A 17,460-nucleotide genomic window follows, 5' to 3' on the forward strand; every position below is an offset into this window, starting at 1 on the left:
AGATTTCGTCCAATTCCTGCTGAATTATCAGAAATTCTAGCAGTGGGAGGCCCTGTCGGCACCACCCAGCTTTATAAAAGTCGATTTTTCAGCTGACTTGTCAAAGGAGCTGTGTGGAATATTGTTGTCTGAACAGTGTCTGCATCCATTCAGATGCAGACACTGTTTGGGAATTCTGCCATGGGTGCTGTGGCTATCTAAATACAACAGCTGACAGGGAGGATTCCTTCATCCACTCTGTTTAGCCTGGATGGAGAAACCTTTAAGATTTCTTTCTTTTAACCACTAAAATCTACACAAGTATGGCCTAACCTTCAAAATGAGCTTATGCATTTAGGCTCCATGTGTTTTCTAATTAAATCAGCATACATTCCAATATACTTAAATTGCAAGTCAACAGGCATAATGCATGATAGCAAACATCAGTGCACATAAAAAAAAAAAAAAAAAAAAAAACACATTAACATGCTACGTGGTACAACGATTTGCCTTTTATTTATGTGAAAATGCCTGTTAACATGCATTTTGATGCATGTCCATTGATTTCAATAGAAAAAGTATCTCGCCAAAATACATTTCAGTTCCAGCCTTAATGTTTTAGCAATGTAGTTTGACTATTTTGTCTATATTTACAAAAACAAACTGTTGGTAGAAACAAAGGAGCAGTTTAGTCAACAGTCTATCCACAGAACTGTCTTATGGAAAGAAAACTATCAGGCAAACGTAAAGTGTTAATAAACCCACATCAGTCTGTATATGCAGTAAAGCATGCTTGTTATACTCACTGTGAAACTTAAGGGGTTAATCCTCTGCATTGTGTAAAAATGATGTTTAATCCTGTCTTCTCTGATACTCCCCTTCTTCAACGTTCCACATATCATCTCCTCATAGAACACAGCCTCGGGGACACTGCACATGCCCAGTGTGGTGTGTACTGCTAGATAGTTTTTTCTTTTTTCTTGGGAGAGTGCATGTGATCAGCTCAGGGCCAAACAGCACTGTCCAGACAGAGGCAGGGATTATGCAATCTCATGGGGCAGTGAGAGGAGAATGAAAACTCCTCCTAGAAGCTTTAACCAGTGCTCAGCTGGACACTGATAGAAGTCACAAGACTGCTCAAACTGCTGATGAGAAAAGGTATTTTGCTGTTTAGATTTAATAAAATAATTGCATTTCCATGCTTTGTGTACTATGGGAGACCAGATATAGTGAATGCAGGGTCCTGGGTTTAGTAACACTAAGTTAAAATGGGTCAATTTTGTATATTTGTTTGGACTTTGAATTATACATGGGCATCTTTCAGGTCCTAGTCTGCTCCATTAGAACATACAAAATTCTAAAGCCATACAACTGTGTCACATGTCTAAATAAATGCCTTCTTGAGAAAGATGGACTGAGCTTCATCGAACTGTTGACAATAAAAACAATGCTGTTTTTGATCTTCTTCCTCTGCAAGACCCACGAGTGCTTCTAAACCAGTTTTGGATTTATATGGATTTCTTTGTGGGTGAGCACCTGGGCATTTATCTCAAACAGAGTGCCATGGCTACCTTTGGAACTGTTAAATGCCTTAGAAAATAGAATTAGCAGATATTTGGGCAATCCAGTGGCTAAAGAGTTACACCTCAGTCACACTTATTACGACTGCTTGTGGCTGTCTGAATGGTCTATAAAATTGCCATTTAAAGTGATGAACAATACTAATTTTGCTGTGCTCAATCTGGGAATCAAGGAACATTTTCTAATCCTGTGCACCAAAATTACTAGTTTGAGAAAATAAAGATTTCAATCAAGTACCTCAGGGTACCACTGTAAGCCTAATAGAGGTCCAAGAGGTTGAAAATGTTTCCCCACTCCTCTGTTTAATTTGTAGATAAGATGGTCCCAATTAGTGCACCATGTACAGTAATCGGAAAATGGTCCAATATGATGTGAACAGTAGTTATAAACATCACAAAAAGTAAAATCATCAAATGGTTATTAGATTTTTGATGATGAGATTTTTCTGTGCCTTGCCAACACAAATTCTGTAAGCATGTATATTACACAATAACTTATGCATGGCTAGGCTGAGTGATAAGCAGAAGAGATGGCCGTCTTAGGCACTTCAGCAGGGAGGCAAAAAAAAGGGAAGGATCTGCAACCTATACTGTTAATGTAGTTCACAGCTCATGAAAGCAGTGCATCTTGGCCTTTTCACCTTGTGTACTAAAGGACCTTGTCCCAGCACTGAACTTATCACACCATTCACTTGGAAAATATCAGAAAACAGAAATCAAATTACAAGGACTTACCAGTGTGCAGGCGTATATGGACCTTTAAACTTCCAGAGGTAGAAAAACATTTCATGCAAAAGTCACACTTAAAAGCTTTAATGCCGGTGTGTGTCTTAATATGAGCGGTGAGAGTGCTTTTCACAGCGAAGGCCCGGAAGCACTGCAGACACTTGAATGGCTTCTCATGTGTGTGAATACGAATGTGCCGAACTAAGTCACTGGGCTTCTTAAACTCCTTTGCACAGTACGTACACACATGCCATCGGACTCCACTTTCCTCTCTGACTGATCCTGAAACTAAAGACATCGTGTTAGTCAGTTGTGGATATATGAATTATCCATAAACTGATCACAATAACTGTGTCACATTGGCCACATAGCATAATGCAAATAAAAAGAGTCTACCAATGAGAAACAGCTGCCCATAAGAGCCAATTGGGTTTCATTTTTTTTTTCCTAACCTGAACTAGGAAATTGCTTTGGGGATAGCTGTTGCTTTACTTTGGGCAATCAGACCCAATTGTTAAGTTTTCCTACTGTCTTATTCAGTTTAAAGAAACTGGAAAGTCACTTTCAGGTTGTCTTGAGTTGTAAGGTGAAGCTTAGAAAGATTACTGAATGTGCAGAATTACTTTCCTAGAGTTTATTAACCCTTTCCCGTCCAGCCCTGGTGTCCCTTTAACAGGGTTAATGGGGTCTGTATGCCCAAGTGACAGGAATCAGCAATTATAAGACCAGTGTGGTTGGCTGCCACAGTGATAATATGATTGGAAGTCAGTCTCAATCATTAGTAGGTTTGCAGAGCGGTCTTCCACAGCTCAGTCTCTGTGCTGGGAGTGCTCAATACTCTGAGCACAGAAACCTCACCCATTAATTTGATGCAAATGTGCAGCATGTGAGTGTTAAAGCCCTTTTGATACAACACATACTGTATGTGTTATGTGGATGGGCAGAGGTGATACATTCTGTTAACGAAGAATATAAAAGAAGCAGTTAACGCTACTATAAATAAAAAAATGAAACCTTGTTCAAGAAAATCTAAACTGGTCCTGCCCCTTGAGGTGAGACCAAGTGATAAAGCTACTAAGAACTTTACAGTAACATTTGAGGATATGAATATAATTTCAGCTGGCTACAGCACTGGTTCTGCCTGATCTTGCCAACATGCAGTCTTCACTAGAGGCAACATCTGCTTTAGCAATATTTCATCAAAATGCTCAGTTTGACTCATCCAGATTTGTAACAGAATTACTTTATCTTTAGAAAGTTTTCTTGTATTGTTGCAGAATTTGTCTCAGTCAGTCACTACTACCTGGTGTGAACGGTGATTTCTTTTTAAAAATCCTTTTCTCAGACTTCTCTGCCTTATCCTGATCTTCTTGATCCACCCCAGGCTCCTGGTCATTACAGTCCATTTGCTGGCTTGAAAGACATTCAATTTCTTGATCATTTGTCTTGGCTTGACTTGAGTCACTAGGAAGTGGCACAACTGGAATTGATGACAGTCCACTGTTTTCTAGAGCTTGCTAACATGAAAGCAATAGAAAAGAAAATACCATAAATCATTGCACCTTTTTTGGTAATTTTTATCAAAACATAATTATCTAGTAAAGCTATACTTATGAAAACAGTGTTGTTTCCAGGATCATGTTTCACATTACTTCTGAAAATCTGATACATAATTTGCCAATAAATTAAAAGACAAAGCTAATTTGACTGTAAAGAAATTGCCAACAGTTTACTTGTAATTGATTTGCCTTAGTAGGAGTCAAAAACGGCTTTCTAGGCCTAAGTGCACTAGTTGAAGCAGTTGTTAAGCAAAATAAACACTAAATGATTTGGCATAGAGAGCCCATTCACACCACATGCAGTGCAGTGCTGTTTTTCCTGTAACAAAAATGCATGGAAAGTAGGTTACATGGGTTTCAGTGGCATAGTCCACACCAATGCAGTTGATTTCAGTTGCAGAAAGAAAAAGTACAACATGCTACATTTTTCCTGCACATAACTGCACTGCAACACGGTAAAATGCAGCAAAAACGCATTGGAATGCATCGAAAATGGACCAGACCCTAGAATAGTAAAAAAAAAAAAAAAAAAAACAGGAAAAAAGCATCTAGAACGCATCGATAAACGCTTATAAAAAAAAGCAAAAAAACACCAAAATGCATCAAAAAAGTGTTACAAATACACAAGCAAAAATGCAGTCTGTAGCCCCTTTTGGAAGATTTTCCTTTATTCCCAATCACGATGGTGCCCAATGAAGAAATGGAATGGTGTAAGTGTCCCCAAGACAGGAAGGCACAGACAGACATTCTGATACTTCCTCAGTCTAAAAATTTTCTGATTTCTGATTTTGTCTGTGTCCCCTTTGAAAGGATTTCCAATCACTCCCTGTCCTTACCAGGGCCAAAGTACAAGAGATGCATATGCAGTATGAACAGAAATAGCTCAATAGACATTTCCTCACATTGAAAGACAACACGCTGTACATTTAAAAAGTGAAAGAATAATGATAAAAAAACTCTAATAAAAAAGACAATAGTGCACAAGCACAAACATTACATGCAACTGAGTATGTGTTACAACTGGATTCATGCACAAGTATCAAAGGGGCTTAACAACATCTTATTACTTAAAAATGTATGGCATTCTTGGGATACTACTGCCTTTATTTCCCATATTTTCCAGGTAAATGTCATAAATGACTTAACAGATAGCCAACATCTTCCTTGCAGCTGCAAGTATCATATACATCTATTCCAATACAATATTGCTTTGAGGGCACAACAAATTAGAAGAATTACAGACAGTGGTATCTGGAATCTGAGATCTGACATCACAATAACTTTCATTTTGTGTTGTCACATTGTCTTGTTTGTTATATTTCTCTGCAAATCAAACAAAATATTGAAACTGAAAATATAAATATAGCGAAAGCTATAGGAATCTACCAAGTGTGAAAATCAGCTGCATACGGTGGAGGTTCTGGTTAAATTTAGGGCCATGCAAGTAAGTCACTTGAGTTTAGAAATTTAGGATGTTCATAAATAAATGAATTGTAATTTAAATTACTGCTATCTTTAAAAGGGAAGTTCAGGGTTAAAAAAAAAATTATACTGATTTAGGTGGATGAAGCATGGATCGGATATTGCATCTGTTCCCTGCCGTCTCTACACTAAGAACTGAGTGATCAAAGACTGCTGATTGCTCAGTTCCCGATCTTCAGTGAGCAGAGAGCCAGTGACTGTCAGTCATTGACACTGCTCTGCCCCTTCAGCGCTTACTGGAGTGAAGTGCTGTGGAGAGGGCAGGAGCAGCTGGCTTATTATTGTCAGGATCTCTTCAGAGTCTGGACTGGCTGAGTGACATCAGTCAACAGTGGGCTTTAGCCTGCTGTTGGCAGAACATGGGTCACAGGAGTGCAGAACAAGGTGAACTCTTGTGGTTCCCCAGGAGAAGTAGGGCCAAAAGAGTTTTGGCCCTCCTTCTCCTTTGACTACTATGATTACATAAAAGAGAGGCAACACCAGGGGTTTTCTACATCACAACTTCAAGTACGCTTTTTTCTTTATCTGTATAAATGTCAGGGCAGGAATTTAAAGAAAAATGGAGGAAAATGAATACATGTGTCTCACAAAAGTCACACACACTTGTTCTTGCATCTTATTTGTGCTAGAAAAATAAAAGATACTCTATAAATAACATAAGCATTGTCCTTTTTTAATTTGGAGAAATCAAGCTACCTTATCTTAAAGTGCACTTACTCACCTGTAAAATGTCTCTGTTAATACCCACAGCAATATTCAGTGACTGTCCTGACTGCTGATTCTGAGGGTTTTCTACAGGCACGGGCTCAGACAGCTCTAGAAGCTGCTGGATGACATCTGCCACAGCTGGCTGCTGTCCTTGCTGTCCAGAGGCTGAGGAACCTGCTGTGTCTGTCTGAGCTGGCACAGGGCGAAAAACTACAGTCTGTTGGGAAAAAAAATATTCCTTTATAAAGCCATCACCAATGTTATCAGAAAACCAGAAAGCAAAACAAGGTCATTGCAAATTGGAAAAAACTCATAACCCATACACAGTAGGTAAAGAGTATTAAAAAGAAAAAGTAAAAAGTATTAAAAAAATAACTAAGTAAAGGCCAAATTAGACTCAAAAGACAGACTCTTAAGAACCTTAGAAAGGAAATAGCAACTCAGCTTGGTATTTTGGCCTATTCCCCTTCTCCATTAATTTTGTTTGATTTTTTTTTTAGCCTTTTATGTCTTTTAAATTACATTTAATCCCTTTTGTCAGGCTGCTGAGAGACCATCCATGTGCTCATTGACTGTGCTAGGAAGAAATAATTTATTTCTAGCTCCTCTCACTCTACCTGGCCTCACTACATAATCCAAGAAAAATGCAAAAAAATCATCACTAAATATGAAAGTACATACACAGAAAAAATACATTTAAAATGATGCACTGCCAACATTAAATAATAAAAATCAGGCAAGCTAGACAATCTGTACACTTTTAAGAAAAACATTCAATTATAATATTTATTTGCCTCGTCAAGCTGTAAAAAGTATTTAGCTATATGTTGTATATACTGCACATTGTAAGATACCCTTAGGAAAAATACAAGGACTCTATGAAAAATAGACATAACACATTCATAGATGTTTTTAGCATGTACTATACAAGAATGTTTCATGTAACGCTTTTTAAATAAATATTAGGAAATGGCAAAAATACAACAAAATTGGGAAATAAGAAAACCTGACCGCATACATACAAAGTGCCAATATAACTCAATAAGCAAACAGCGTTCCTTGTCATTAGGTTTTTATAGAAACAATGTTCCTCCTTCAGGAACAAATGAAATAACTTAGGGAGTAATTATATCCATTTACATTTATCAAAAAAGAGCTTTACAGCAACAGTACAGTTTTACAAAAGGTGAAGCCTCCTAGCTTTAGCACAACCGTATTGGGTTTTGCTGTGAAGCAATTGTTAAAGGATAAGTTCACTTTTGGGAACATGTTAAATGTTTCACCCATTTTTAAGGTGAAACATGTAACATGGACCCGATCCTGCAGCCGCTGGCCGCTACCCCCTCTCCCTATTGCAGAAGTACAGGGAGAAGTTCCCCGTACAAGCTGTCACTTTTCAAAAACAGTGTGGCTGTGTGGGGCTCTGCTAACACGGCCGTATCAATTCACAGTCCTCTGAGAATGAATGAATGGACTAGAGGTCCAAACAGACTTAATGGCTCTCGGCTTGTAGTTCTCAATGAACTACCATGGAGCTGTGAACACTGTGGTAGTTCATTGATTCTTCCTGTCAGACGTATCGGCTTGCTCGTATGGAATGTACAAGCAAGCAGATACATTGACAGTTTGCAGGAGACCTGCATGGCATCAGCGATCTGCTGATTGCTGGTGCAATGCTTTAGAGGCTCCTAACACAAAATAATAATAAATGGACATTTTTTTTACCTGCAAAAAATGTGAATTTATTATTTTTTGTGTAAAGGTGAACTTATCCTTTAAGAAGCTTGTGATATCAACTGAACAAACCTATCATCTTTAGGTAAAAACTAGAGTACATATAGCATTATTAGAAATGAGTGTTACAATACCTTTAAACATGGATTTCTAAAAACTAAATGTTAAGGTGCCAAAATGCAAACGAGAGCTGATCAGTAGGAAACTGCTGCACTGTTCAATCATACCTGACATGTCTAAAACATCCCTGAAACATTGAAACAACACTTTCCAACCAGTTACTTAAGAATAATAACCAGCCTGCAACCAACCGAATTGTCCTGTCTAACAGTTCACGTTAAAAACAGGGGTTTAGTTTGCAGACATTTGCAAATACATGCGTACATTGCAAGGCCTCTTCATGGCACCCCAGTATTCTGCAGTTCCTAACTCTATAAACTTTGAGAGCCTCCATAGTAGAAGCACATGCATAATAATGGATAGACTGAGGGCAGGTAGCTCTTTTCCTCGCCATCCTTATTTGGGAATGTGAATAACCCCATTCTCTAAAACTTTTATAGAGGTCTCGTGCTTCTAGCTTGAAATCATTAATATTAGAGCAGTTACTGTGACACATCAGGAATTGACCAATTGGAATGTCATTGATTAGTGAACGTGGGTGGCGACTTCCAGCCTGTAATAGTGTGTTTGCTGCCATGGGTTTCTGAAAGGTGTTAGTGGCAAATTTGCCATTTTCATGTCTAATGTTGAGATCCAAAAAGGAGATTTCATACCTATCGTACGTATAGGTGAGTTTGATATTCATTGAATTATTATTCAACTCCTCTATAAATTATTTTAAAACCTCAACACCCCCTTTCCAGACAAGAAACACGTCAATATACCTCAGCCAAATGTTCACATGGGTGAGAAAAAAAAAATGATATATTAGGGTAACTCATCTCCAGGAAGTAGCAGATGGCTTTCTGCTCACATTCGTGGGGAATGGACATATAAAGGGACTCAATGTCCACTCCCACTAGAATGGAGTCCCCATTAATTTCAAGTTCCAGAATTTTGTCCAAAACATCCTTTGTATCTCTAACATATGATTTTAAATTCATAACCATTTCTTTAAGAAATAGATCAACATATTTACCTGTTCTTTCAAGAGGTCCATTAATAGCTGAGACTATTGGTCGACCTGGTGGATTTTGTAAATCTTTGTGGATTTTGGGAATTATATAGAAAGTTGGGTAATTACATTCATCAACTTTAAGAAATTCAAGTTCTTTCTTTGAAAGTAAACTGGCTTCTTTCCCTAAGATTAACATGGAGTTAAGTGTTTTAACCATTTCCATACCGGGCACTTTTATCCCCTTCCCTCCCAGGCCATTTTTCAGGTTTCAGCCCTCTCACACTTTGAATGACAATTGCGCGGTCATACAACATTGTACCCAAACTAAAATTTTATCATTTTCTTCACACAACTAGAGCTTTCTTTTGGTGGTATTTAATCACCACCGTGGTTTTTATTTTTTGCTAAATTAACAAAAAGAGACCGAAAATTGCGAAAAAAAAACAAGTTTTTCTTTGTTTCTGTTATAAAAGTTTGCAAATAAATAATTGTTCTTCATAAATTTAGGCCAAGATGTATTCTACTACATGTCTTTGGTGAAAATAACCCAAATTAGGATGTATTTTTTAGTTTCACAAGTGTAATAAAAGCGTCACACCCTTAATACTTTAAAGCAGCAATTCCACCTCAAAGAAACCAAATAAATTTCTTAGTGCTATAACTTAAATAAAGGAATGCGCTAAAACCACAAACTATTCCTAATTTAGTGTAGAAACATTAGTGCAAAAGATATATATATATCTATTCTCAATTAATATCAAAAAATATCAAAATTATGTGCAAAACTATTTTTTAGTGCATAAGTAATTTAAATAATTAAATTTGTGAATATAAAAAAATGTCCAATTCTGAATTTCTTCAAAATGTCCAAACAAATCCTTTTCAAATTCAAGGGGCTCTCAAAGAAATTGTGCCAAAATCCACCACCAAAGTAAAGTTGGGTAACTCACCAGAGCTCCATGCTGATCAATCTCTAGATCAGCAAAAAACGCTTTTTGCTCTGGGAGCAGATGCAAAGAATCAACTTCTCAGGTGTGATGATCAATAGCTACACAATCATCCATAAGGTAGGTATCCACCACTCAATATAATGGTTCCAGGAGCATTATATCACTCTCTCTTTTTATATCTCTCCACCGAGGTCATGTTTGGGAATGAAAGAGAAAATCATGGTGCAGCCAGTTTTTTTATAAAAGTATCCAACAATTTAATAAAGATTTACACTCACAAAAAGGGTGTCTTCACCGACACCAGTATAACAGCATAAAACAGCAAATGGTATAACAGTCTCCTGTTCCCCGCACACTCACTACAGCGCTCGTGACTCAATTTTCTCCACAGACATCAGCATCCAGCAAGCCAAGCCCTACTAGTTTCGTCATGAATGACGTCTTCAAGGGGCGGTCATTCATGACGAAACTAGTAGGGCTTGGCTTGCTGGATGCTGACGTCTGTGGAGAAAATTGAGTCACGAGCGCTGTAGTGAGTGTGCGGGGAACAGGAGACTGTTATACCATTTGCTGTTTTATGCTGTTATACTGGTGTCGGTGAAGACACCCTTTTTGTGAGTGTAAATCTTTATTAAATTGTTGGATACTTTTATAAAAAAACTGGCTGCACCATGATTTTCTCTTTCATTCCCAAACATGACCTCGGTGGAGAGATATAAAAAGAGAGAGTGATATAATGCTCCTGGAACCATTATATTGAGTGGTGGATACCTACCTTATGGATGATTGTGTAGCTATTGATCATCACACCTGAGAAGTTGATTCTTTGCATCTGCTCCCAGAGCAAAAAGCGTTTTTTGCTGATCTAGAGATTGATCAGCATGGAGCTCTGGTGAGTTACCCAATTTTACTTTGGTGGTGGATTTTGGCACAATTTCTTTGAGAGCACCTGAATTTGAAAAGGATTTGTTTGGACATTTGAAGAAATTCAGAATTGGACATTTTTTTATATTCACAAATTTAATTATTTAAATTACTTATGCACTAAAAAATAGTTTTGCACATAATTTTGATATTTTTTGATATTAATTGAGAATAGATATATATATCTTTTGCACTAATGTTTCTACACTAAATTAGGAATAGTTTGTGGTTTTAGCGCATTCCTTTAAGTTATTTTTTAGTTTGTAGGAAAGTTATAGAGTTCACAAACTATGGTATAGATCTGAATATTGATCAATCCTAAAGTACTGACAGCCAATCTAATTTCTTGAGGTCCTAGAATGTCAGAACAGTACAGATATCCCCCAAATGACCCCTTTTTGCAAAGTAGACAGTCCGACGTACTTCATAAGAGGCATGCCGAGTTTTTTGAAGTTGTAGTTTTTTTGTCATAATTTTTCGGAAAATGAAAAAATTAAAAAAATTATTTTCACCATTTTGTTTTACATACTGTCACCAGTGCAGTACAGCGTCATCATATAACTGGCATGGTGGTGATCAGGGACACTGACTGGTGACAGTACGAAAAAAAAAAAATATATATATATATTATTTTTTTTTTTAAGATTTTTTTTTCATATTTCACTATGTCCAAAGTAGTACAATGTTACCATAGTAACATTGTACTACTTTGGGGAAGTTTTCAGTATTTTTTTTTTTTTTTTTACACAATTTGCTTATAGCAAAGAATTGCTTTGCTATAAGCAAGCATTTACCTGAATGACATCGATTCATTCAGGGTTTTTTTTTTTTTTTGCTTAGCTGTGATTTGGCCACAGCTAATCACATGACATGTGCATGTGATCGCTGTGACCATTCACAGCTAGACACTAGTATATAATGGATGGCATGAATGAAGCCATCCATTGTATACAACTGTCATGTGACCTGCTGTGATTGGTCACAGCAGGTCACATGGTACCGGCAACGGGGGGCGGTACTCAGATCTGTCATTGGCCGTGTCTGAGGTACATGGCCGATGACAGATCGCGCCGCTGCGCGGCTCTGCAAGCGCGAAAACTGTGCATGCCCAGGAGGACGTCATTTGGCATCCACCCCGGAAATCGACAGCATTTTGCCGGCCGCCAGGCGGCTATTGGTTAACCAAGGTAGGGAATGGATTTTCATATAATTTACGATATGTATTAAGATCTCCTAGTTGATGTTTCACTTCCTTCACATAATTTTTTTCTTTCAGGATTACCACGTTTCTGCCCTTATCACTTCTCTTAATTCCTTTAGAGCTCTCCTCTCACACTTGGAGAGAATATCACCAAAGCAAGTTCACACATTTTTTAAGTTTCATGGTTTCTTGGTTACTGGACAACACTAATGTTGTGTAGTGGAACCCATTAACAATTATACCTCCTTTCTTGTTTTTTCAATTGTGTGCAAACTAAACCCCTGTTTTTAACGTAAACTGTTAGACAGGACAATTCAGTTGGTTGCAGGCTGGTTGGTAAGTTGAGCAGGGAATTTTTCTCTGTTGTTTGACATGCGTCACCCTTTTGTGCTCCCTGCATATATTAGACCACTTATACTCAAACCACCTCTTCCCTAGCTATAATACTACCTATAATACTTTAACATTACCAGAAGAAAGCTACATCAATCCTGATGAGCTCTGACTTTACTGAGAAAAAAATGGTGACAACGAGTTGGTAGATTAATAGACGTAACTCTAAAACAAACACTTTAAGGCAGCCTATTCTTCTAAATGGGTAATTTAAAAAAGCATTACAAAACTTAATTATTTTTACTTAATGAAGGCACTACAGCACAAAAATGCATTCACATTTGTACCCTGTCATGTGCAAGGTTGCAAGTGTGTTGCTTTACTCTGTATATTTTCATATTAGAGTGCCATTCAGAATTAATGGCAGTGCAGTGCCATACACATATAGGGGTTTAGTTACAAAATGTGGAAAGTGCAAAATCAGGGTCATGTCTGCATAGAAACCAATCAGTTTATAACCTCGGCTTGTTCAATTAGGCTTTGGAAATACAACCTGGAGGCTGATTGGTTTCTATGCACAAGTGAACATGATTTTGCACTCTCCAGCTTTAGTAAATAAACCACATAGTGTAAACTAGCCTATAAAGTTATTATCTAATGTAATTATGCAATTATTTACAATCTTATGTTGCACTGACTATGACCAAACTGTTACAGATTGAATAAAGAGTCACTGAAAGGTGCCATCATATGAGGATGTGCAAAAAACTTGATAAAGGGCTTTTTCATTTATTTCTTTTGTATGATTGCAAGTGGATATGAATGCTCCTACAAAGAACAGAAGAAGCTAGGGACTGATTGTAATAGCAGTACAAGTTTAATAAGAACTGAAATCAATTTTCAGAGCAAATGCAAAGCCAAGGACTTCTTAAAACTGTACAAGAGGCTGTTATGTCATAAAAACCTCTTAGATTGTAAGCTCCAAGGAGCAGGGCCCTTCTAGCCCTCATGTATTGAACTGTATTGTCTCCCTTTATATTGTAAAGTGCTGAGCAAACTGTTGGCGCTATATAAATCCTGTGTAATTATAATAATAATAATAATAAAAATACAAACTGATAAGAGAACAACCATAACTTTTTTTTTTTTGAGTCAAAGCAGCAAACTTACATTTTTCCACTTATCATCTGGTGATGGCTGCAGTAGATTTGCATCTGGAATTGCTGGTGGCTGTGATGTATCCTTCAAGACACAAAATAAATTTAATTTTTATTCACCAAGTACCTAAAGAAAAACATTTGTCCCAGGAAAGCCCTACCCCCTAAAACCCCACAGGCAAATATATGCTGCTCCTCGGTTCTCTAAAGCTCCATTGTCCTGATCCAAATGATTTCAGCCATAATAGGCAGTGATCACCATGCCTGTAGGCACTAGATAACTGCCAGAGACATCCCAGTGACCAATTCAGTGGTGGACTGCGTTGCATTTTTTTTTTTTGTGGACAATCGCCATTCTTCTCCTTGAGATCACCTGATAATAGTGATCTCTTTCTGATCTTTCCTTTCCATAGCCATAAACATGCATAATCATAATTGAGTGTCTACATTTATAAATAGATCTTTTCCAAGCTGTCCACCTGTCTAACCTTCCTCTGATGTGTTTGGCTACTTTTGGATAAAAGGTCTCTGGGGAAGGTGAAAAAGCCTGCAATAACTAGTCATTTTTTTGGTATAAGAAAATGTTAAAACCTATTTTTACTTGATACTATTTACAAATGACCAAACACAGCCATCTATTTACCATGTTCACATGGTTTGGTGCTCCTGTCGAGGGTGGTGTAGTCTGTGATCCCAATACATGCATCTTGCTGATGTGGGTATTAAGACTGCCAAGGCTTTTAAAAACACAGCTACAATCTGTGCAGTTATATGTAACACCATTCTTCACCTTTACAAGAAAAATATTAGATATTAAGTCAACATGTTACAAACAGTAACCAAAATGTTTGCACAAATTTTATCGAGAGAGAGAGAGAGATACTAGGAGGAGAAGAACTAGTGCCAGACAGAACAAACCGAGAGAAGGAGAGAGACAGAGATAGAAAGAGAGAAAGGAAATGAAAGGGGGGAGAAAGTTTGAGACAAATAAATGAGAAATAAATGAGAAAAAAAAATGAGAAAGAGACTAAGGAAAGGGAAGAGAGTGAGTCAGACAGAGACTGAGAGGCAGAGAGCTAGATAGAGAGAGCGAAAGGAACTGAGAAGGGGAGAGAAAAAGTCAGATAGAAAAAGAAGGTGGGAGGGGAGAGTCAGATAGAAAAAATAAAAGAGATTAAGGCTAGGTTCACATCTGTGCAGGTGTGAGAGTGCATGTAATTTGCACATATTCCTGCACCTGCAAGCAGCCACACTAAAAAGTGGTACTAAACCCACAACAGTAAAATCAGTCTGTATATGCAGTAAAGGATGCTTGTTATACTCACTGTGGAACCCAAGGGGTACTCGTCCGCATTGTGTAAAAAGAATGTTTGATTCTGATTCTGACTTCTCTGATCATCCCCTTCTTCCAGTGTCCCCCTCTTATAAGACATATTGTGTGGAGTCACCCTGCACATGCTCAGTTTAGTATGTATTGCTACAGAGGTTTTTTTTATTCTTGGGAGAGTGCATGTGATCAGCACAGGGCCAATCAGCACAGTCCAAATAGACGTCAGGGGTCCTGTATCCTCCTAGAGCAGAATGAAAACTCCTCCTACAAGCTTTAACATGTGCTCGGCTGGACACTGATAGAAGTCACAAGACTGCTCTAATTGCTGATGAGAAAAGGTATTTAGTAGTTTATCTTTACTAAAATAATTGCACTTACATGTTCTGTGTACCCGTAGGAGACCAGATATAGTGAATGCAGGGTCCTGTTTTTAGTAACACTTTAAGAAAACATGCAGGGGTGCCATTAACACTTAATGGCACTCCCATGCACTGAAAAACATGGAGCAATTTCTTGCATGCAGAAATGTATGGTTCCAGAGCACCATGTGATTTCCATGGGGTCAGGTTTTAAAAAAGGTTCAGGGACCTTTTTCCTACAGAAAATACAGGTACAGTAACATGCAAAAGCGGCATGCAGAACCACAAAGATGTAAACTTAGGCTAAGAGAAGGAAATACAATCAGACTGAAAGAGGGAGGGTGAGAGCAGGAAGTCTGATGCAAAAGGAGAGGGGAGAGGAAAGGCAGAATCAAATGGAAAAAGAGAGAGAGGATGGAGAGGAAGAATCATAGAAAGAGAGAAAGTGAAAAAAAGAGTAAAATAAAGATGTGGATAGACAAAAAAAAAAAGAAAAGAGGGGGGGAAAGAGAATCAGATAGAAAAAAAAAAGTGTGTGTGGGGGGTCAAATAAGAACTGAAGGAAAAGCAAAAAGGACATTTTAAGCAAAAAGAAAAACAATTCTATTACTGTATTCTTTAGGTATATGTCCATTCTATTTGGTGTTCCTTTCGCCATTCCGGTAATTCAAGATGTAATAGTCTTAATTTGCATTGTACAATCCACAAGATTGTAAACTAGATCTCCTTGTCATATGACAAGCAAATGTTTTGATGTATGTCTGTTTTATCGTTTATGTTGTGTGACCATTTTCATGTGTATATAATGTCTCATATCAATAAAATCCATTTAAATAAAATCAATAAATAAATACAAACAGAAAGAATGGAAAGACACAGAGACATTAAGAAGGTCCATATATGTTGACCAATCTGAAAACACTGTATACAGTATGTCATTTTATGTTATATCTAAGCAAAGGCACAATCAGTAAGGTTTGGCGTGTACATAGAATTCCACAGAAATAATTCTGACGACCAGGCACATGGAGACTTGGAGACAGAAGCGCATTTGTGAGGTCAGGCACTCATGTTGGACGAGAAGGCCTGGCTAGCAGTCTCCGCTCCAATTCATCCCAAAGGTGTTCTATCAGGTTGAGGTTAGGACTGTGAAGGCCAGTCAAGTTCCTCCACCCCAAACTCACTCATCTATATCTCTATGGACCTTGCTTTGTGCACTGGTGTGCAGTCATGTTGGAACAGGAAAGGATCATCCGCAAAATGTTCCCACAAAGTTGGGAGCATGAAATTGTCCAAAATGTTTTGATATGCCGACGCCTTAAGAGTTCAGCACTTCAGCATGCGCTGACCCTGCTCTGTCATTTTACGTGGGATGCCACTTCGTGGCTGAGTTGCTGTTTTACCCACTTGCTTCCACCTTGTTATAATACCACTAACAGTTGACTGTGGAATATTTAGTAGCAAGGAAATTTCATGAATGGACTTATTGCACAGGTGGCAACCTATCACGGTTGAAATCACTGAGCTCCTGAGAGCAGCCCATTCTTTCACAAATGTTTGAAGAAGCACTCTACATGCCTAGGAGCTTGATTTTATACAACTTTGGCCATGGAATTAATTTGAACACCTGAATCCAATGATTTGGAGGGGTGTCCCAATACTTTTGGCAATATAGTGTATAAATGCAGCTAATTTAACCAGGAAAAATATTTATATTAGGATCATTTTTTTAAATGCTCTAATATGCCCTACATGAATATACAACCAAGGTTGCAATTCTGTAATACCCAGTTCAGATCAGATCAGTAGATCAGACTCTTAAGTCTGCAGAGCTACAGAATGTAAACTGGCTCTGTTTGTTTATGTGACATGGAGAGCTGCATACTTTCAGTGCTGTATAGTAATATAAATGTTTGTAGTGCACATTTTTATTTGTTATTTTTAGGATAAAGTTGTTTATGGCTACTGGCAATCACATTTTGGAAGGAACTTTCCTCATACCTTTTCCAACAATGTTGAATAGGGGGGAAGGGGACAGACATTAGCATTAGTATTTAGTTATTCCCAAATCTTTGTGCTATAAATGATTTTTAGGCAAGTTGTGGGATGTATATAGGGTGGTTTTACTAACAAAGCTAAACATTTACTTTTAAGGGCCATATGTTCCTGAAATATGAGAAAAGTTCAGCACTCTCACAAGTTACTGGAATAACTAAAGTATCATTTTTTTAAAGACAAACTGGGACGTTTTTGAAAAAAAAAAAAAATTAAAGTGGGAGTTTAACCTAGAATGTTTCTAGTGCCCTAAACAGCCTTAAGGA

At 37.7% G+C, this 17,460-nt stretch overlaps 1 protein-coding gene across 4 annotated transcripts in view; it reads right to left on the reverse strand.

Moving 5' to 3' along the window:
* ZNF236 (zinc finger protein 236) overlaps positions 1-17,460 on the reverse strand; it is a 217,347-nt gene that overhangs the window by 146,245 nt on the left and 53,642 nt on the right. For 2 of the 4 annotated variants that reach the window (XM_089682363.1, XM_089682361.1), the window contains exons 7-11: positions 14,094-14,240; positions 13,464-13,535; positions 6,048-6,251; positions 3,589-3,802; positions 2,295-2,573 (exon numbers count right to left, since the gene is read on the reverse strand). In XM_089682363.1, the coding sequence (XP_089538489.1) occupies positions 2,295-2,573; positions 3,589-3,802; positions 6,048-6,251; positions 13,464-13,535; positions 14,094-14,240 (916 nt within the window). Of the gene's footprint in view, positions 1-2,294; positions 2,574-3,585; positions 3,803-6,047; positions 6,252-13,463; positions 13,536-14,093; positions 14,241-17,460 lie in introns of all 4 variants that reach the window. The other 2 variants (XM_089682362.1, XM_089682360.1) reach the window with 1 other exon arrangement.

The sequence above is a fragment of the Staurois parvus genome, unplaced genomic scaffold (assembly GCF_062004578.1).
Source record: "Staurois parvus isolate SC_StPar_1 unplaced genomic scaffold, SC_StPar_1.0 ptg000287l, whole genome shotgun sequence".
Lineage (NCBI taxonomy): Eukaryota > Metazoa > Chordata > Amphibia > Anura > Ranidae > Staurois > Staurois parvus.